General features: G+C 47.4%; 1 protein-coding gene and 2 long non-coding RNA genes across 3 annotated transcripts in view; 1 reads left to right on the top strand and 2 right to left on the bottom strand.

Moving 5' to 3' along the window:
- Nucleotides 1-348: 348 nt before the first annotated feature.
- The window catches only part of LOC140406962 (uncharacterized), a 44,649-nt gene continuing 23,486 nt past the window's right edge, over nt 349-21,511 (bottom strand). Inside the window, exons 3-4 of the mRNA XM_072494789.1 lie at nt 2,355-2,511; nt 349-1,680 (exon numbers count right to left, since the gene is read on the bottom strand). Coding sequence (XP_072350890.1) covers nt 1,028-1,680; nt 2,355-2,511 — 810 coding nt within the window. The 3' untranslated portion in view covers nt 349-1,027. The remainder of the gene's footprint in view (nt 1,681-2,354; nt 2,512-21,511) is intronic.
- Nucleotides 2,275-17,041, top strand: LOC140406965 (uncharacterized). The gene is made up of 3 exons (XR_011939407.1): nt 2,275-2,581; nt 4,663-4,773; nt 9,245-17,041. It is a non-coding gene; the product is annotated as an uncharacterized lncRNA (long non-coding RNA).
- On the bottom strand, nt 18,740-21,486 carry LOC140406967 (uncharacterized). Its single transcript, XR_011939408.1, has 3 exons — nt 21,434-21,486; nt 20,872-21,097; nt 18,740-19,153 (listed from the first exon to the last, which is right to left on the bottom strand). It is a non-coding gene; the product is annotated as an uncharacterized lncRNA (long non-coding RNA).

Genomic DNA, 21,511 nt, shown 5'->3' with positions numbered 1-21,511 from the left:
GTGGCTCAGATTCCGAGAACATCGGCGAGTAATCAGACCCTGACAATTTCCACTTGCTTCAGTTATTTCTCACAAAAACCACTGGGATTAGAACATAAGAACTAGGAACAGGAGTAGGCCACCTGGCCCCCCGAGCCTGCTCCGCCATTCAATGAGATCATGGCTGATCTTTGTGGACTCAGCTCCACTCTCCGGCCCATGCTCTCCGACCCATGCTCTCCGATTGTGGGATTCTGTCTGAACTACTATTTTTCAACCTTCACCATCCGGCAAGCGTTCTGTGTTCCCATGTTATAATCCTGAGAGCTTTATGGTGAAGGAAGAAACTGGAGCCAATCTGTACTTGGTATGCATTTATTCACAGCGTGAAACATTACAGGTAGATGCCTCCTGACCCCACTCCACTCCATGTCAGTCAGTGTTTCTTGTTACAGAAAGGAGGGGAATTAATTTAAACAGCCCTGATTTCTCCTCTCTCTACTGGTCAGTAAACAGAATGGAGGTTTTGATTCCTGATCTCCCCCTTTATAAGTGGTGGCGTATTTTTCTTCACCTCGAACCTCCATTAATAATCCAGCCTTAGGGTGGACTCAATCTCTATTTGGTGTGGATTTTTTCAGAGTGAAATGTTCCATTTATACACCACCTGACACCACCTGATGTCAGTCAGCGTCTCTTTCTGCGCCTTTAAAACAAACAATAACATTGACTGGGCAGTGAAACAAAAATCAAATTACCAAAGTAAAGTTATAAAACTTGAAACTAAAATGTTATCTTGTGAGTCAATGATGCAGCCCAACCCCCGCAGTGCCCACCGGGCAAGAAGAATGGCTCTTTATATTTGCTCAAGTAACCATCCAATCAATACTGTGGATACTGAAACCCAACAGATACAATTAACACCACAGTCAGAGCATCGAAAATGTCTCTAATCAGTGTGACTGCCCCGGTGTCTCAGCAGCTCAGATGAACAAATAAATCCCATCCCACACACAGAACAGGTGAACGGCCTCGCTCCACTGTGAACTCACTGGTGTGTCTGCAGATGGGATGACTGAGTGAATCCCTTCCCACACGCGGGGCAGGTAAAAGGCCGCTCCCCGGTGTGAATTCGCTGGTGAGCCTGCAGGTGGTAAGACTGAGCGAATCCCTTCCCACACTCAGAGCAGGTGAACGGCCTCTCCCCGGTGTGAACTCTCTGGTGTCTCTGCAGAGTGGATGAATCAATGAATCCTTTCCCACACATGGAACATGTGAAAGGCCTCTCCCCACTGTGAACCCACTGGTGTGACAGCAGGTTGGATAACTGAGCTAATCCCTTCCCACACGCAGAGCAAGTAAAAGGCCGCTCCCCATTGTGAATTCGCTGATGTGTCTGTAGGTGGAATGGCGGAGTGAATCCCTTCCCACACTCAGAGCAGGAGAACGGCTTTTCCCTGGTGTGAATTTGCTGATGGTTCTGTGGAGTGGATGACTCAATGAATCCCTTCGCACACTGAGAGCAGGTGTATGGCCTCTCTCCAGTGCGAACTCTCTGGTGTAACTTCAGGTTGGATGACTTAGTGAATCCTTTCCCACACTCAAAACAGGTGAATGGCCTCTCCCGGGTGTGAGTTCGCTGGTGTAACAAGGTTAAGTAACCGAGCAAATCCCTTCCCACACTCTGGGCAGGTGAACGGCCTCACCCCAGTCTGGCTGCGTCGATGACTTTCCAGCTCAGATGGGGCTTTGTATCCCTTCCCACAGTCCCCACATTTCCATGGTTTCTCCATTCGGCAGGTGTTTACGTGACTCGCCAGGTCTGGCAATCAGTTGACGGCTTGACTCACACACACAGAACACGTATGGTCTCTCCCTGCTATGAATGGTGTGATGTTTTTTTCAGGCTGTTAAGTTATTTCCACAGTCAGTTAACTGGAACACTCTCACTTCGGTGTGTGTCTCAGTGCTCTTTCAGTCACACTGATGATTAAAATCTTTTGAAGTAGTCAAAACAAACATTTCTCCCTCGAGACTCAAAGACCAATGACATTCAGGCTCTGTGAATCTGAATGTCTTTGGCAGATGCTGACATGATGTCTGGTTTGAGATTTCTGTCTGTAAATCCTCCTCTTTAAACATCCTGTAAAAGAAGTTTGCAGGAGACAGGAGGAGGTTTCAGTCTGTGTGAAGCTCAATCATTCACACAAAGCCCGCGCGCTGATTGGCTAGAAGACGAGAGTCCTTCCGGTTCCACAACTCTTTCCAATGGTCTAAACCTCAGAAGGAAGGTCAGGAGGCGGGCTCTCCCCTGCACCTGTGCAACTTCCCCTCTTCCTTGGGACATGCGCAGTCCGGGGCCAGGGGGAGCTCACCGAGCTGCTTCTCGTTCTGGCTGGAGCCGTCAGCCGGTTTCTTGGAAACCTTTGTCTCGAGGAGGTACAGGAGGGAAACTGGTGGGGGTGGGGCTCCCGTGTCCGCGTGCCGAGCCTGCGCACTGAGACCCCAAAACGTCACAGTGATTCTTATTGGCTGATTCACAGGGTTCTCGTGACGTTACAAAGCGGAAGTTCGATGAAATCTCCGCCTGTCTCCAACATCTGTGAGTAAAACACTTTCCTTTCTCCCCCTTTCCATTTCTTTTCTCATGCTGATCTTCAATTGGTCACTTGCAGCAACTGAACGGAAAGGAAGTGAATCCAGGGAGGGTGCAGACCCTGGAAAGCTTGGCCCAGGTCTCTCTGAAAGAGATTGACATTCTTTGCTCCCAGAGCTTGACACATTTATTTGTCCGGCTAGAAATCATAAGTCTGCACTGACCCTCAGAAAAATCACTCACAGAGGCAGACTCCCCACCCTATCCCCATAATCCGGTGTATTGATTATCGTCAACCCACCTAACCTAACACCTTTGGACACTAAGAGGCAATTTAGCATGACCAATCCACTTAACCTGCACATTTTTGGACTGTGGGAGGAAACCACGCACACACGGGGAGAACGCGCATCTCCACACAGACAGCCACTCAAGGAATCGAACCTGTGACCCTGGCTCTGTGCGGCAGCAGTGCTAACCACTGTGCCTTACTCTGGGCTCAGTTGAATTGAATTCACTGATGGAAAGTCCTGGAGGAGCAAGTCAGCCAGATTGGAGCACATGTATTTGAGATAGGGGTCTCATAATTTAACATGCATCAGACTTAGAATGAAGTAGACATTAAAAATTGCAATGGGATACATTCCGTAATCAGTCTATGCCAGTTTTGGATCGAGGGAGAACTGATTGGCCTGCTTCCATATCAAGCCTGATGGATGTTGAGCCTATCCTAACCAAATTCCGTGTGAACCTAAGATGAGAGGCCAATTGATAAAGCCTGATATTCGGGAGACACAACCTCCCTTAGCTCCTTAACAAACTTGAGGTGAGGTTTCTTTTTGTTGTAGATAAATGTTCTAATCATTCCATTAATTTCCTTAATGACTCTGGTTGACAGCAGTATCAGCAGCATTTGCAGAGGGTACAACAGTCTGAGCAGCACATTCATTTTAATTAAGGCGATCCTCCCTCGCCATGAAATCGGAAGAGCCGACCACCGGGCAAGGTCCCACCTAATAGTCACCATCAGCTGTGGAAAGGTGGCCCCATATAGCTGTCTGAAAGAGGGGTCATTGACATTCCCAGACATTTAAATCCCAAGAGGGGAGCACCTGATTGGAAACTTAGCAAGAGGAGGGGGCTTACACTTCAACACCACCCTCCCCCCACCAGCATGACCTCTGACTCAGTAAAATTCACCTTCTCACCAGAGAAGTCACTAAATCTATCCATAATCGGGTACAGCTGGTTAAGATGAACATTTTGCTGTGGTTTTTATTTTTATCTCCATGCCTAATGGTCTTTTTGCTGAAATTGTTCTTTATGGGGGTGGATAGGTTGGTTTAATCGTTTGTGTGGGCAGATAAGGTGGCAAGCCTTATCGCCAAAACATAAGATCACAGTTTCAAGTCAACATTCAAAAGAGAGGGAACTTGTGACGGGGATGTGCTGAGTAGTCGCACATCAGGTGGCTCTCTTCCATACAACAGAATAATAGGCACTGTCGGCCGAATTTAGCCGCAAAATCAGACTCACCCATCCCCTCACCCTCAGCAATAGTGCGGACAACAAAATGCTAGGAAGCAACAGCTCGAAAGGCTGCAGGGTCACAGAAACTGCGACAAAGAACAAAGAAAAGTACAGCACAGGAACAGGCCCTTCGGCCCTCCAAGCCTGCGCCGACCATTCTGCCCATCTAAAATTGTTGACACTTCCGAGGTCCGTATCCCTCTATTCCCATCCTATTCATCTATTTGTCAAGATGCCCCTTAAACGTCACTATCGTCCCTGCTTCCACCACCTCCTCCGGCAGCGAGTTCCAGACACCCACTACCCTCTGTGTAAATCATTTCTGGAGATTCAGAGTTGATTTTTATAAAGAAACTTCAACCTTGTTGAATACATGTAAACTGCTGCCCGTCAATCTGCGGAGAGTACAGTATTCACACAGGAACTGAAAGAAATACAAAAAGGCGTCTTTTATTCAAGCCCAGATTTTATCAAGGTTTAAATCGGATTAGAAAATGCAATACTTTTGCACTTAAATCATGTGCCGCCATAATAACATTGGGAAATCTTATATACAGCTGTGGAAGGAAGAGCGACGATGTTCAGAACAGGTCAGCAGGTGGATTAAGGAACAGCAGATGCGAACCAGGGACAGAAGCGGCGAGCAAGCGGGTCGGAGTCCCCACGAGGTGAGTGGTCTCCAGTCTTCCCGAGAGAGGGAGACCGGCGACCCAGAAAACAAGCACCCCCTCCCCCCGACCAGGCGATGGATGGAGGATGCTCCGGACCAAGGAACTAAACGCAATGAAGGGTGACATTAAGGCTGAGATAAGGGTGACGGTCAAGCTGGCGGAGGTGCTAGCCGCCATGCAGAAGGTGCTCAATGGCATGTGGAGGAAATTGGAAGCGCAGGGGGGCACAGTTCGAGAGCTGGAAAAGGTTGTGGACCAGTAGAATCGGTCAAGGAGGCAGAACAGTCGGATAGTGGGCCTGCCAGAGGGGATCGAGGGCAGGGACCCAATCGACTACGTGGCCCAAATGCTGGGCAACCTGATTGGGAGGGACAGCTTCCCCAAACCGCCAGAGATCGACAGGGCTCACAGGTCGCTCCGACTGCGTCACCTCACAATGAACAGGGGAGCCAGCTCATAGGAGGGAGGGGGCGAGGGCAGCAGAGCGCAGGAGAGGGTGAGGAGGAGACAGCAGGGACACAAGCAGAGCGAGAGTAGGAGGGAGTCAGATCGATCCTGGGTGGGGGGGCCACACACCAGCGGGAAAGCTAATACCAGGAAGTATGGGAGAGAGCGGGACCGCGGCACATCTCCCACTGGGAAGAGATCATCTGGGAGGGGGGGGGGCAGATAGAGGAGCGGGATACGGTGGGGTGGGGTGGGGTGGGGGGAAGATAGAAGGGGGGGGAGATCTGGTGGGGTGGGCGGGAGATAGACAAGGGGGGATGCGGTCTGATCATGAGAGGGGGAACTTCACAACTGTTTACAGTATCCATTGACTGACAGATCAATCCCAGAACACGGAAAATGACAGGCACGGCGAGGGAACTGGGAACGTTCATGGAGCAGACGGGGCAGTGGATCCCTGGCAGTTCATGGAGCAGACGGGGCAGTGGATCCCTGGCGGTTCATGGAGCAGACGGGGGCAGTGGATCCCTGGTGATTCTTACATCAGGATGAGAAGGAATTCCCGTTCTTCTCACCAGTACACAAGGTCTACACTCACATCGGCTTCTTTGTTGTGGGGAAATCGGTGCCTCCAGAAATAGTCAGAGTGGAATAATCCATGATTGTAATCTCAGACCACGCTCCACATTACATGGATGTGAGGTTGGAGACGGGACAAACCCAATGCCCCACATGGAGGTTGGACACGACGCTCTTGGCCGACAAGGTCTTCTGCCAGAAAACTTCACCGGCCATCGGCAAGTACATCACTAACAACCAGAACGGGGAAATCTCACCTTCCACGTTCTGGGAGGCACTGAAGGCTGTGATTAGGGGAGAAATAATCACCAAAAGGCTTGGAGAGACAGGGAAGAGAGAGCGGTTAGGCAGCAACTGATCGACTCCATTCTGGAGGTTGACAGACGATACTCCGAGGCCCTGACCATAGAGCTTCTGCTGGAGAGGAAGAAGCTGCAAAAGAATTTTCACCTGCTATCCACCAGGAAGGCAGTGACCAACTCCGCCAGACACGGGGGACCTTTTATGAGCACGGAGAGGGCTAGCCGCCTGCTGGTTCACCAGCTGAGAAAGAAGGCAGCCACGAGGGAAATAGCCCAGGTAAAGGATAACAGAGGCAGACTGGTATAATAATAATCTTTATTATTGTCACATGTAGGCTTACATTAACACTGCAATTAAGTTATTGTGAAAATCCCCTAGTCGCCACACTCCGGCGCCTGTTCGGGTACACTGAGGGAGAATTCAGAATATCCAATTCACCTAACAGTATGGCTTTCGGGACTTGTGTGAGGAAACCGGAGCTCCCGGAGGAAACCCTTGCAGACAAGGGGAGAACGTGCAGACTCCACACAGACAGTGACCCAAACCGGGAATCGAACCTGGGACCCTGGCGCTGTGAAGCAGAATTGTTGACCATTGTGCTACCGTGCTGCCCAACCATAGCCGTCCCGTAGCCCAACCAAAAAAGGTCAACCAAGCATTCGAGGCCTTCTACCGGGGACTGCACACCTCCAAGGACCCCCCTCCCTCCCTTCTCCCGGAGAGAATTCGGAATCTTCTTGGGCTACAAACTCAACCTGGGCAAAAACAAAGATTTCCCGGTGAGGCAGAGAGGGGGAGGGGCAGAGTGGAGGGCCTCCCAGTTAAAATAGCCCAAAACAAATTCCGCGACCTGGAGATCCAGGTTTCCCACGAGTGGACACGGATCCACAAGTGGAAGCTGACCAGTCTGGCGGAGGAAGTCAAAAACGACCCACAGAGATGGGATAGATTCCTGCTTTCCCTGGCGGGGAGGATGCAGACGATCAAGATGAACGTACTGCCCAGGTTCCTCTTCCTGTTTCGATCCTTACCGATCTACATCCCCAAGGCCTTTTTCCATTCAATAGATAAGGTGATTATGGCCTCTTTGTGGAGGGCAATCCAGGAATCCCTAAAACAGTACTACAATGGAGAAGAAACATGGGAGGCCTCCACCTCCCGAACTTGCAATACTATCACTGGGCAGCCACGGCCGAAAGAGTGAGGAGATGGGTAAAGGATCCAAACATGGAATGGGTGAGGATGGACGAGACCTCATGTACAGGAATGACCCTCCGGGCCCTCGTCACGGCAACACTCCCATCCCCGCCAGCACCGGTCCAGTGGTGGTAGCTACCCTGAGAACCTGGAACCAGATGTGGCAGCATTTCAGTCTGACCGATGTGTCCATCATGGCCCCCATCTGCGGCAACCAGATTTGCACCAGCCATTCTCGACACCACCTTCAAGAGATGGAGGCAGGACGGGGGAACCTGATGGTCAGGGACTTTTACACGGGAAATAGACTAGCGACCTTAGAGGAGCTGACGGTGAGACGGGACCTACCAAACAGGGATGAGCTCCAGGTCAAAAACTTTCTCCACAAGGAGACACCAGCACACCCAGGAACCCTGAGAAGCACAATGCAAGAGGGGTTACTGGACGCAGACAGTCTGGGGAATGGAAACTGTGGGGACCTGTACGGACAACTCTTAATAAGGATACGCTCCTTACTTGACCAAACCCAGGAAAAATGGGAGGAAGAGCGAGGGAGGGAAATAGGGTGGGGACTCTGGAGCGAAGCACTGAACGGGACCAATTCCACCTTCTCCTACGCAAGGCTAAGCTTCATGCAGCTGAATGTTGTGCACAGAGCGCACCTGACAAGAACCCGAATGAGCAGGTTCTTCCCGGAGATGGAGGACAAATGTGAATGGTGCCAGCGGGGCCCAGCAAACCATGCCCACATGTTCTGGGTATGCCCCAGACTTGTCGAATTCTGCACAGCCTATTTAAAGGCTGCAGACTGGCTGGCAGACTTATCGGAATTTCTCCACCTGGAGAAGATCAAGCTCACCGTCTGAGGGTCAGAGGATGGTTCCCACAAAGTGTGGAGACCATTCACCAACTTGTTCCAGGACCTGTTTGAAGCCAGCGGCCAATGAAACACTGGGGAGGGAGGTGGGCGTACGGGAGCCAACGGGATCACAGGGAGCAGGCAGGAAAGGGATGTGGGGAGGGGGGGTTGCTACTGGGAAAAGGAGGGAGAGGCCAGAAACCAACTGACACAGAGACCAGAGAGCACAGAACAAAAACACAAGAAGAGGAACCCCCAAGGGAAGGTTTAAAACAGGACAGGGAGTGCGTGGGGCGGAAGGGGGGAGGCCCATCAATGGGGGGAAAGGGAGGGCACCGTCCACTTGTAAATAACAGAACTCCCATTGTACAGTGAAGGGCCCAGGAAAGGACCCAGCAACGACGAGTGAAGGGGGCGGAGGGGAGGGACAGGAGATGGGGGGACCGGCACAAAGGAAATTGACATGCACATTGTAATCGGCAGAGTTAGCCTGACTGCTTGGATAGTGTATAATAAGCATTGCCACAACCCTGCTACTCGATGAAAAAGAGGTGAAAAAAACTGCCCCAACCAATCCCGCCTCAATTTAAAGTGTTCCTCATAATCCAGATGGGTTTCCTGTAATAAAGCTATGTCGACTTTCTCCTTAAGAAAGGAGACAATCTTTTTTCCTTCTGATAGGGTGATGGATGCCCCGTACATTCCCTGAGAAAATTTGCAGATTAACTGCCGCCATTAGTTAGGCGACAGAGAGAACAGGAACAGATTTTCACACCACAATCGGGCGTGCGCCATTACCCCCTCCTCCAACTCACTTTACACCAGAGGCACCAAAGTCTCCCCAAACAGCTCCTTTCACAGATAAAAGCCCCGTCTGTACCAGAGTAGGATAAAGTCAACAACACATAAACCCTCCCGTAATAACAAAAATACAAAAGAATCACCACCACAATAGATCCAAGGGGACATTCCTCAATAAGACTGAGGACCCGGAGGATTAACCCCACGGCCAGACTGTCGTTACCCTCAGGATACCTTCTCCAAAATGAGGAGAAAAGTAACTTTTGTAAATTGTTTTTACAGGATATTAGAAGAGGAGGAATTACAGACAGAAATCTCAAACATCACATCTCAATCTGACTGAGTCTCTCAATTCCTTGGAACTGAACATCACCGGACTTTGAATCTAGAAGGAGAAATGTTTGTCTTTTCTGTCCGCTTCAAAACATCAGTGTGACTGGAAAAGCCCCGAGAGACACACACCCGAGTGAGAGTGTTCCAGATCAGTGACTGTGGAAAGAGCTTTAACCAGTTACACAGCCTGAAAAAGCATCACACCATTCACAGCGGGGAGAGACCGTACACGTGTTCTGTGTGTGGACGAAGCTTCAACTGATCGACAAACCTGGAGAGACACGAGGACACCCCCACCCTGGAGAAACGATGGAAATGTGGGGACTGTGGGAAGGGATTCAGGGTTCCATCTGCACTGGAAGCTCATCGGCGCAGTCACACTGGGGAGAGGCCGTTCACCTGCTCTCAGTGTGAGAAGGGATTCATTCAGTTATCCGCCCTGCAGTCACACCAGCGAGCTCACACTGGGGAGAGGCCGTTCACCTGCTCTCAGTGTGAAAAGGGATTCACTCGGTTATCCAGCCTGAAGTCACACCAGCGAATTCACACGGGGGAGAGGCCGTTCACCTGCTCTCAGTGTGAGAAGAGATTCACTACATCATTGAGCCTGCGGATACATCAGCGAATTCACAGTGGGGAGAGGCCGTTCACCTGCTCTCAGTGTGGGAAGAGATTCACTCAGTTATCCAGCCTGCGGAGACATCAGCAAGTTCACACTGAGGAGAGGCCGTTCACCTGCTCTCAATGTGAGAAGGGATTCACTCACTTATCCAGCCTGCTGGCACACCAGCGAGTTCACACTGGGGAGAGACCGTTCATCTGCTCTCAGTGTGAGAAGAGATTCGCTCAGTTATCCAACCTGTGGATACATAAGCGAGTTCACACTGGGGAGAGGCCGTTCACCTGCTCTCAATGTGAGAAGGGATTCACTACTTCATCGAACCTGCTGGCACATGAGCGAGTTCACACTGAGGAGAGACCGTTCATCTGCTCTCAGTGTGAGAAGAGATTCACTTGGTTATCCACCCTGCGGAGACACCAGCGAGTTCACACAGGGGAGAAGGCGTTAACCTGCTCTTAGTGAGAGAAGGGATTCAGATTATCCATACACCCTGCGGGAACACGAGCGAGTTCACACCTGGAAGAGGCCATTCACCTGCTCTGAGCAGGGGAGACATTCAATGATCGGTGCCAACTGCGGAGACACTACCGAGTTAATTCTGGGGAGAGACCATTCATCTGCGCTCAATGTGGGGAGGGGTTTGGTGATTCATCACACCTGTTGTGACTCCAACAAGTTCACAATAAATTACAGATGTTGGCTCCGTTGTGATTGTTTCTGCTCTCACTGACATCCAGGACTGCATTTTGTTCATTCTGACATCTGGTGAATGGTGATGATTGGAGGGTTTCTTTCTGCTGGACTGGCCGGTCTAACACCTCTGCCTCCGGTGGGCTGACCATTTTTGAGCCTCGTTGCGATTACCTGGTTCCAAGTTTGATGAGGAGCACAGAATGAAAAGGTGTTTGCATGTTGAAAGATATTTAGTTCCCAAAGCAGCCATGTTGCCATGAAGATGGGCTATGGTGGTTACAGGGTTCTTCTGTCTAATTTATCTGGGTGTTTCACACTGAAGGAAACTGTCATGGTATGAGGGGCAAGTTGTCTGTGGTAGATTGGGAAATTACAATCAGCGTATCACTGAAAGTGGCAACGCAGGTGGATAAGGAGCTAAGGCGGCAGACGGCATGCTTGTCTTCATTGGTCGGGGCATTGAGTATAAAAATTGGCAAGTCATGCTGCAGCTGTACAGAACCTTAGTTAGGCCACACGTGGAATATTGCCTATAATTCTGGTCACCACATTACCAAAAGGATGTGGAGGCTTTGGAGAGCGTACAGAGGAGGTTTACCAGGATGTTTCCTGGCCTGGAGGGTATTAGCTATGAGGAGAGGTTGGGTAAATTTGGATTGTTTTCTCTCAAGCGACGGAGGTTGAGGGACAACCTGATAAAAGTTTACAAAATTACGAGTAGCATGGACAGAGTGGATCGTCAGAAGCTTTTTGCCAGGTTGGAAAAGTCAATTACCAGGTGCCATAGGTTTCAGGTGCCAGGGGCAAAGTTTAGAGGAGATGTGCAAGGGAGGTTTTTTTTTACACAGAGGGTGTTGAATGCCTTGAACTCGCTGCGGGAGGAGGTGGTGGAAGCATGTACGATAGTGACGTTTAAAAGGCAACTTGACGAATACATGAATAGGATGGGAATAGACGGATACAGACACTGGAAGCACAGAAGGTTTTAGTTTAGTCAGACATCATGATCCGAGCAGGCTTGGTGGGCCGAAGGGCCTGTTCCTGTGCTGTACTGTCCTTTGTTCTTTGTATGACGATAGACAATAGACAGGCAACCACTCGCATTTTATTTACATAAAATATAGATTCCTTTAAGAAGCAAAAATTAAACCTCAAAAGTGAAGACATCGTGGCTGACAAGAAAAGTTAAAGATTCCATTAGATCAATGGAGGAGACTCATAAAGTGGCCCAAATAGTAGTGAGCCTGAGGATTGGGAACTTCAGCAAAGGACCAAGAAACTGCTAAAGAAAAAATAGAATATGAGAACAAACTGGGGAGAACTGGAAAAGCTCCTATAGGAATGTGAAAAGGAAAAGATTAGCAAAGACCAATGTGGGTCCATTCCAGGCAGAGACAGGAGAGTTTATAATGGGGAATAAGGAAATGGCAGAGAAACTAAACAATGTGTGTCTGTATTCACTGAGGAAGATACAGAAATTGTCCTAAAAACACGAGAGAACCAAGAGACTAGTGAGCACGAGGAACTGCAAGAGATTAGTATTAGTGAAAAAGCAGCACTGGAGAAATTAAGGTGATTGAAAGTTAATAAATCCCCAAAAGCTGCTGCTCTACATCCCAGAGTGTTGAAAGAGGTGGCCGTAGTGATAGTGGATACATTGATGATCAACTTTCAAAATTCTATAGATTCTGGAATGGTTCCTGCAGATTGGAAGGTGGTAAATGTAACCCCAATATTAAAGGAGGGTGAGAGAAAACAGGGAACCACAGACCCATTAGCCTGACATCAGTAGGAGGGAAAATGCTACAATCTATTATAAAGGATGTGATAACATACGAATTAGGAGCAGGAGTAGGCCACTCAGCCCCTCGAGCCTGCTCCACCATTCAATAAGTTCCCGGCTGATCTGATTGAAACCTTAACTCCAAAGAGGCTCCTTAGAAAAGAAATCTTGGGAGAGCGTAATTATATTCTTTATTATAATCATCTTTATTATTTTCACAAGTAGGCTTACATTAACACTGTAATGAAGTTACTGTGAAAAGCCCCTAGTCGCCACACTCTGGCACCTGTTCGGGTACACAAAGGGAGAATTCAGAATGTCTGATTCACCTAACAAGCACGTCTTTTGGGACTTGTGGGAGGAAACCGAAGCACCCGGAGGAAACTCACACAGACACGGGGAGAACGTGCAGACTCCTCACAGACAGTGACCCAAACCGAGAATTGAACCCGGGTCCCTGGAGCTGTGAAACAACAGTGCTAACCACTGTGCCTCCATGCCACTGTGTCAGTTATGGAGAACAAAGAAATGGCAGAGGAGTTAAACAGATATTTTGCGTCAGTCTTTATGATGTAAGATAAATCGAATATCCCATTAATACTAAAGAATACGGAGGGAACAATTAAACACCATCACTGGAGAAGTCATTTTGGACAAACCGATGGGAATAAGATAAGTCCCCTGGATGGCTGCATCCTAGGATCCTAAAAGAAATGTCTACAGAGATAGTGGATGCATTGATTGTAATTTTCCAAAAATCCTTGGATTCTGGAGAAGTACCAGAGGATTGGAAAACTGCCAATGTGACAACCCTCCGATTCAGAATGGGAGGGAGGAAAAAAATGAGACACTATAGGACAATTAGACTAACATTTATTGTTGAAAAAAATGTTGGAATCAATTATTAGGAAGTAATAGGAGCACATTGAGAAAATCATTATCTAATCAAGCAGAGTCAGCATGACTTTGTGAAAGGGAAACCGTGTCTGACTAATTTATCAGAGTGTTTCGAGGAAGTTTCAACCAGAGTGGATAGAGGGGGACCAGTAGATGTGTTGTATTTAAACGTCCAGAACACCTTTCACAAGGTACCTCACAAAACGTTAAGTCATGAAATAAGAACCCATGGTGTTGGCATGGATAGAGAATTGGCTAATGAGCAGGAAACAGCGAGTGGGGATAAGGGATTCTTTTTCAGGTTGGTGACCTGTAACCAGTGGGGTTCCACAGGGATCAGTCCTGGGATCACAACTGTGTACAATTTATATTAATGACTTGGAGGAAGGAAGTGAACGTACTGTGCCCAAATTTGCAGACAACACAAAAATAGATGGAAAGGCAAGTTGCGAGGGGGTACAAACAGTTTGCAAAGAGATTGAGAGGTTAAGCAAGTGGACAAAAAGTTGCCACATGGAGCATAATGTGGGAAAATGTGAAGTTCATTTTGGAAGGGAGAACAAAAGAACAGTATTATTTAAATGGAGAAAAACTGCAGAAAGCTGCAACACAAAGGGACTTGGGGGGAACTTGTGCACGAAACACAGAAAGCTCACAGACAGGTGCAGCAGGTAATCAGGAAGGCTAATGGAATGTTGGCCCAGATTCCAAGGGGGTTGGAGTATAAGAGTCGGGAAGTCTTGCTGCAGCTGTACAAGGTGCTGGTGAGACCACGTCTGGAGAACTGAGAGCAGTTTTGGTCCCCTTATGTCACAAAATATATTATTTCATTGGAGGAGGTTTAGAGAAGGTTCACGAGGATGATCCCAGGTATGGAGGTGTCTGAGGAGCAAAAGGTAAACAGGTTGGGACTCTACTCATTGAAATTTAGAACAATGAGAGGTGATCTCATTGAAACATGCAGGATTCTGAAGGAGCTTCACCAGGTAAATGCTGAGAGGATGTTTCCCCTCATGGGAGAATCCAGGACCAGAGGGCATCGTCTCAGAATAAAGAGATGTCAATTTAAGACTGAGATGAGGAGGAACTTCTTCTGAGTCTTTGGAACAGTGAGAGTTGAGGGAACAGAGTCCTTGTGTATATTTAAGGCTGAGATAGATTCTTGATCATGGAGGTAACCGAGAATTACAGGGAAAGGGCAGGAAAGTGAACGTGTGAAATGTCAGATCAGCTGTGATCCAATGGAAAGATGGACCAGGCTGGAAAGGCCAAATGGCCTACTCCTGTTTCTATTCCGTCTGGTCTTAGTATGGTCTTATTCCCGCCTACCCACCCGATAACCTTTCACCCCCTTGCTTTTCAAGAATCTATCCAGCCTGCCTTCAAAATATTCAAAGTCTGCTTCCACTTGCTCTTTGAGAAAGAGAGTTCCAAAGACTCCAAACCCTCTGCCTTAAATGGGCAAGTTGTTACTTTTAAAATGACTCCAATTTCTAGATCCTCCCACGAGAGGAAACATCCTTTCCACATCCACCCTGTCAAGGCCCCTCAGGATCTTATACACTTCAATCAAGTCACCTAAACTTCGTCGGACACAAGCCGAGCGTGTCCAATCATTCCTCATAAGATCAGCCTCCAATTCCAGATATGAGTCCAGTAAACCTTCTCTGAACTGCTTCCAACACATTGACATCATTCCTTAAATGAGAGCAATACTGTACACAGTGCTCCAGATGTGGTCTCACCAATGTCCTGTATAACTGAAGCATAACCTCCCTACTTTTGTATTCAATTCCCCTCACAATAAACAATAACATTCTATTAGTTTTCCTAATTACTTGCTGTACCTGTATACTCACCTTTTGTGATTCATGCTCTTGGACACCCAGATCCCTCTGAATCTCAGAGCTCTGCAATCTCTCACCATTTAGATCATAAGCTTTTTTATTCTTCAGGCCAACATGCACAATTACACATTTTCCCACGTTCTCCATTTGGCAGATCTTATTCCACTCATTTAAAATATACCTTTTTAACCTCCTTATGTCCTCATCACAATTTACTTTCCTGCTTATCATTGGAACATCTGAGCAGGAGTTTGCCATTCAGCCCGTCGAGCCTGCTCCACCATTCAATACGATCATGGCTGATCATCCACTGCAATGCCTTTTCCCCCACACTATCCCCATATCCCTTTGTGTTATTGGGATTTAGAAATCTGTCAGTCTCTGCTTTAAACACACTCAATGACTGAGCTCCCACAGCCCTCTGGGGTAGAGAATTCAAAGAATTACAACTTGTCGATCTCTGTAGATGCCCCGTTCTATCCCCATATTCCTGTCAGTTTATTTCCCTCAAAGGCCCTTCCAATTTCCCTTTGGAAACAGTCCAACATCTCTGCTTCTACCCGCATCTCAGGAAGTGGCTACCAGGTATTTCCCACTTCCTTCAAATGCAAATGAATCTCAGAGAGCCCAGAAAGAGGCCATTCTGTCCACCGTTCCCATGCTAGCTCTTTGAATGAACTATCTAATTAATCCCATCGCCCGGCAAGTTTCTTTTTCTACAGAATCTGTCCAGTTCCCTTGTTAAAGTTATAGTTGAATTTACTTCCTGCACCTTTGTCAGGCAGTGAATCCCAACAACTCGTTCTGTTTTAAATCTAATACTTTCATGATATGCTGTGTTTGGATTTTCACAGGGGATTTGAAATGGAAAGAAAGATATGGTTGTTGCACAAAATCAAGACTCAGTCTTTATGAGTGATCTTCATGAATGGGCAGAGTGTGAAATACCCAGGTTTGCAGTGCCAGTCTGGCAGTGCCAAGGTGCACACGTTCCAGGGGCTGGACCGGGGAACCACCCTGCCCTATCCCTGACCACTCGGGGGGGGCCTCCAATGGCCTGGGAACCCCTCGGGTACCGTGACGCCTGGTCCTTGTCTGTGAGGGCCAATACTAATCGGCGTCCATGTGACCAACTGGGGAGTCGCTTAAATCAAGGGAGGCCTTGAGATAGGGGGTCCTTCCCGTTAATGGGATGGAGATCATCCTTAGTCCGGCCAATGGGAATAGGCCGGTTAGATCGGGAACCGATTGGCGCTTGGTGCCCAATTTCAGACTCTCCTGCGATCTAACTGGCGCACTTGGAATCGTGCCTTGCGCATCGTGGCCATTAGATCGTGCCCTGATTCTCATTTGCTGTAAAAATGTCAAAGGTTAATTGCTGTGTATAAAGAAAGTGCAATGAGGATAAATGTACTGACAAGAGAGACCTTCAAGCTCTGATTAGCCTCAACATTTGAATCTGTCTGAATACGGGATTGTATAGAATCAGATAAAGGGATAGTCTGAAACAGTTCTATTGTATTCCTGTCTAAGATAATGAGAGGTGGTGTCAGCAATTGGGGATCCAATTAAATAAATCTATTGTCCAAATTGACCAATGATCATATTACAACAGACCCAACTCTGATGTGAGGTATTGGTCACTTTTGGGATAAAAGTAGAGGTTCTGAAGGTCTTCCTTGCTGGCCAAGTACTGAAGACTCACGAGGCCGAGTTCCAAGGAAATTACTGTCAAAGAAGGAGCCAGACTCCCGAGGCTGAATTCCACAAGAATTACTGTCAAAGAAGGAGCCAGAGAGGGTTACACTTCTACAGACCGATCACCCACTTGAAGTTGTAAAAGTCAATGTCTTAAAGTTATTCAGTAAACCTTTTTGATTTAATAAACTTATTTTTAAATTTGCTATCCAGAGAATTCTGCCTTTGTCTGAATTGGTTAAAGTCTGGTCTGAACCAAAGTGAATTTATTAAATGGTAAGTTGGGAGTGGCTGAAATCAATTGAGTTCCAGATAACATCAGGTAACATAAACCTTCAATTTAAAACTAATTTGTATAGCACCTTTCACAACCACAGGATGTCCCAAAGTGCTTTACAGCCAATGAAGTACTTTTGAAGTGTAGTCACTGTTGTAATGTAGGAAACACAGCAGCCAAATTACACACAGCAAGATCCCACACACAGCAATGTGATAATGAGCAGATGATCTGTTTTTAGTGATTTTGATTGAGGATAAATATTGACCGGGACACCAGCGATAACTCCCCTGCTCTTCTTCAAAATAGTGGCTGTAGGAACCTTTACACCCACCTGAGAGGGGCAGACGGGGCCTCAGTTTAACATCTTATTTGAAAGAAGGCTGTTCTGACAGTGCAGCACTCCCTCGGTGCTGGGACGAGGAATGTTGGAACTGGTTTTTGTCCACAGGTCCCTGACTGGGATTTGATCCCACAACCTTCTGACAGGTGAGAGAGCTGCTTACTGAGTCACGGCTCACACGATAAACAATACAAAGTTAGAAAGGGAAAGTTACCTTTTAAATCCCCCACCCTTTGCCTCCAGTGCCTAAATCTAATAATAAACCCCCCAGTATAAATAGCATGACAAATGTTGAAGTGTTGATTTGGAGACACAAGTTTTAACTTCCCATTTGAGCCTCGGGCACTTCTCTGTGTCTATTGCCCATGTCAATGACAGGCAGGAGACGGAGCTGTGGGCTGAATTGGATTGGATTGGATTTGTTTATTGTCACGTGTACTGAGGTACAATGAAACGTATTTTTCTGCGAGCAGCTCAACAGATCATTAAGTACATGGGAAGAAACGGGAAGAAACAAAAAACATAATAGGGCAACACAAGGTATACAATGTAACTACATAAGCACTGGCATCGGATGAAGCATACAGGGTATAGTGTTAATGAGGTCAGTCAGAGGGTCATTTAGGAATCTGGCAACAGCGGGAAAGAAGCTGTTTTAGAGTCTGTCCGTGCGTGTTCTCAGACTTCTGTATCTCCTGCCCGATTTAGCTGAGAATAACGGGGCCTGCGCACCAATTGGGAAACTGCCATGGGCATCGCACTAATAGAGAGACAGGAAGGTGCTGGAGGACTGACTGGGAAATGGGTCTCCAACCAATTGTTATATCAGTCACTCAGAGCTGAAGAGAAACTTGTCCCTTTAAATACATATACAGGAAAGAGGCTGCAATGAAATCTGTCCCTTTTAACCTGCACAAAAGCAGCAGGCTCAGATTCACAGGCTGCAGGAGGAGACCATTCAGCCCATCGTGCCCCTGCTATCTCTTTAAAAGGATTCTCTGATTCATCCAACTGCTCTGCCCTTTCCCCACAGCCCTGCAAATTCTTCCTTTTCAAGTATTTACTCTTTGGAAAGATACAATTGAATCTGCTTTCAGGCAGATCAGAACAACTCGCTGTGTCAAAAAATAAAATAAAATCTCATCTCCCCCTCAGGCTACTTTGCCAATTATCTTCGAGGGACTCACTTTCTGTTGAAGAGCCTGTCAACCCCTCTCACCCACTTTCCTTAAAGTGCATCAATCTAATCATGAAAAGTCCAGAAAAATCAAATATTTTTCCTGATACAAGTTTATTAATGAAACCGAACATGGTTTAAAAAAAGCAGAAAATGGCTTGAGGATCAAAGACAACCAGAGTAAAAGGATGTTCACAATGTTCTGGACCCAACTGGGTTCTCTTTGGCTCCTCTGTACCCTGTTCCTGTGACTCCCCACTTTGGGCACCGGGGCACATTCAGCCTGTTTGGGGATCGATGAGTATGGAAGCTCTACGTGTTTAGGTTTGGTGATGTCAGTACATTGTAGTAACTAAAAAGAGCGGTGATTCCATGGAGAATAGCTGGAGTCAGCCATCAGGATCAGTTAGACATCACCTCATTAACACGTTTATGTAATTAATAAATTGTACTGTACGTAAGCTCGGTGATGAAATGTCTTCAGTGGCATGTCTCTTTAAGTGTCGAATACTGTACTGTAGCTTTAAGAATTAAAAAAAACTGGTATTAAGGTCAGGAAGGGGTCAGATTACCAGCTATTCCCGGACACCCTGTTTGATACAAGTTTTAGTTCATCGTTAGAAGAGGCTTCAAGCTGATTGCTTCAATTTGTTGTGGGGAAGCTGGTAACACTTTTCCCATTGGTCAAGAGTCAGAAATATTTGATGAAAAAGTTGTTTGTTTTGATCAACAGCTGCACAGATTCAGGTTCAATGTCACAAAGTTACCTTCAACAAGGTCTATTCAGTAACTGGTGTCCATGCTGACTGTAGAACAATCCAGTCAGTCCCATTCCCCCTCGATGTCCCCGTTCCCCTGCAAGTTTATTTCCTTCCAGTGCCCATCAATTTCATTTTGAAATTGGTCATTATCTCCAATTCCTCCACCCCCTTGGGCAGAGAGTTCCAGGTCATTACCACTCGCTGTGTAAAAATATTCTCCCTCACACAGGGTGCTCTCGGGGGGAGTGGGTGGGAGTGGGGAAGATCTTGGAAACTTACCAGGTGATGCAGGAGGAGGAGGAGGCCTCGGTGGTGGAGTTGAAAGGTAAGTGGGAGGAGGAGTTGGGAGAGGAGATCGAAGAGGGGACGTGGGCAGATGCCCTAGGGAGGGTGAACTCTTCCTCTTCATGCGCGAGGCTCAGCCTCATACAGTTTAAGGTGCTGCACAGGGTACACATGACCGGGACAAGGATGAGCAGGTTCTTTGGGGGTGAGGACAGGTGTGTTAGGGGCTCAGGGAGCCCAGCAAATCACACCCATATGTTCTGGGCATGCCCAGCGCTGGAGGAATTTTAGAAGGGCGTAGCGAGGACGGTGTCGAGGGTGGTAGGACCCAGGTCAAACCGGGCTGGGGGCTCGCAATATTTGGGGTGGCAGAGGAGCCGGGAGTGCAGGAGGCGAAAGAGGCCGGAATTCTGGCCTTTGCGTCCCTGGTAGCCCGCCGAAGGATTCTCCTTCAGTGGAAAGATACGAGGCCCCCAAGCGTGGAATCCTGGATCAGCGATATGGCAGGGTTCATTAAATTGGAGAGGTTGAAATTCGCCTTGAGGGTCGGTACAAGGGTTCTTTAGGCGGTGGCGACCGTTCTTAGACTTTCTGGCAGAACGCTAGACATTGGTCAATGGCAGCAGCAGCTCGGGGGGTGGGGGGGGGGGGGGGGTTACTTTATTTTTGTTTATGTTATTTACACTGGAAGGGTCTGAGGGATTGTATACACCTGTTGTCTTAAGTCGGGGTGTTAATGTTAATTTATTATTCAGGTACGGGGGGGGGGAGGGGTTTGGGGGGTTGCTTTTTTTAGATTGTGTTTTGTACTTAACCCTGTTGGGTTCTTTTTTCTTTCTCATTTTGTTCTGGATATTTTATGAAAACCTTTAATAAAAATTATTTTTAAAAAAAATTTTTTAAAAATATTCTCCCTCACATCCCCCTGAAACACTTACCCAAAACCTGAAATCTGTGTCCCCCTCATCCTTGTCCCATCAGCTAATGGGAATAGCTTTTCTTTATCCACCTTACCTAACTCTATCATAACCTTGTCCCCCTCTATCAAATCTCCCCACAACCTCCTTTGCTCCAAGGTGAACAACCCCTGCCTGACATCGATAATAAAGAATAAACAAACAGAATATGTTAATACCTGGGATCAGATGGGAATGTTTGATTGTCCTGGACAGAAAGGAATTGGAATAACTCACCTTGGATGTAGTTAACTGGAATGTAACAATCTGGTGTCCACCTATATTCCAGTGAGATTCAGGGACTTGTAGATGAGATGAATAAGTTGCCTTTTTCTTGATAATATTTTGATCATTTGCCTCTGAAACCTTAAAAGGAAAACCATGGGTGGGATTCTCTGTCCCGCTGCACCAGTTGTATATGCGCCGCCCCTGCTGGCAGCGGGATTGTCCGACCTGGGAGTCCCTGAATGAATAAGGAGAGATCACAAACAGCAGTTCTTAAAGATACACTGTTAACCCAGCAAATCAAAGTTCCAACTATCCCACATCAAGAACATGATACAGGGAGTTCAACGCAAATCTGGTTCATTGGACTTAAATCCAGAGCATTAAACTACAGCCCAGTTACAGTGGTCTCTAACATCAGCAAAAACGAGCCCCAACCTTTCAAATGAATAAGGTTTGGTCCTGAACAGCAGCAACAAGAGCAGAAACCTTCTCCCTCTTAACCAATAAATCTCTGTCACCCACACACTCGCTATTGATTGTGACACTAATTCATCCCACTATGTTATCTTACTTTTCCCCAATTCTCCTCCCCTAAAGGTGGTGACTCTCGGGTTCAGTTTCACATTCACCCATTGCCCTTCCCAATATG

The sequence above is a fragment of the Scyliorhinus torazame genome, unplaced genomic scaffold (genome assembly GCF_047496885.1).
Source record: "Scyliorhinus torazame isolate Kashiwa2021f unplaced genomic scaffold, sScyTor2.1 scaffold_1062, whole genome shotgun sequence".
Taxonomy (NCBI): Eukaryota; Metazoa; Chordata; class Chondrichthyes; order Carcharhiniformes; family Scyliorhinidae; genus Scyliorhinus; species Scyliorhinus torazame.
The sequence above is the reverse complement of the archived record's forward strand: the minus strand, read 5'-3'. Positions and strand labels throughout refer to the sequence as shown.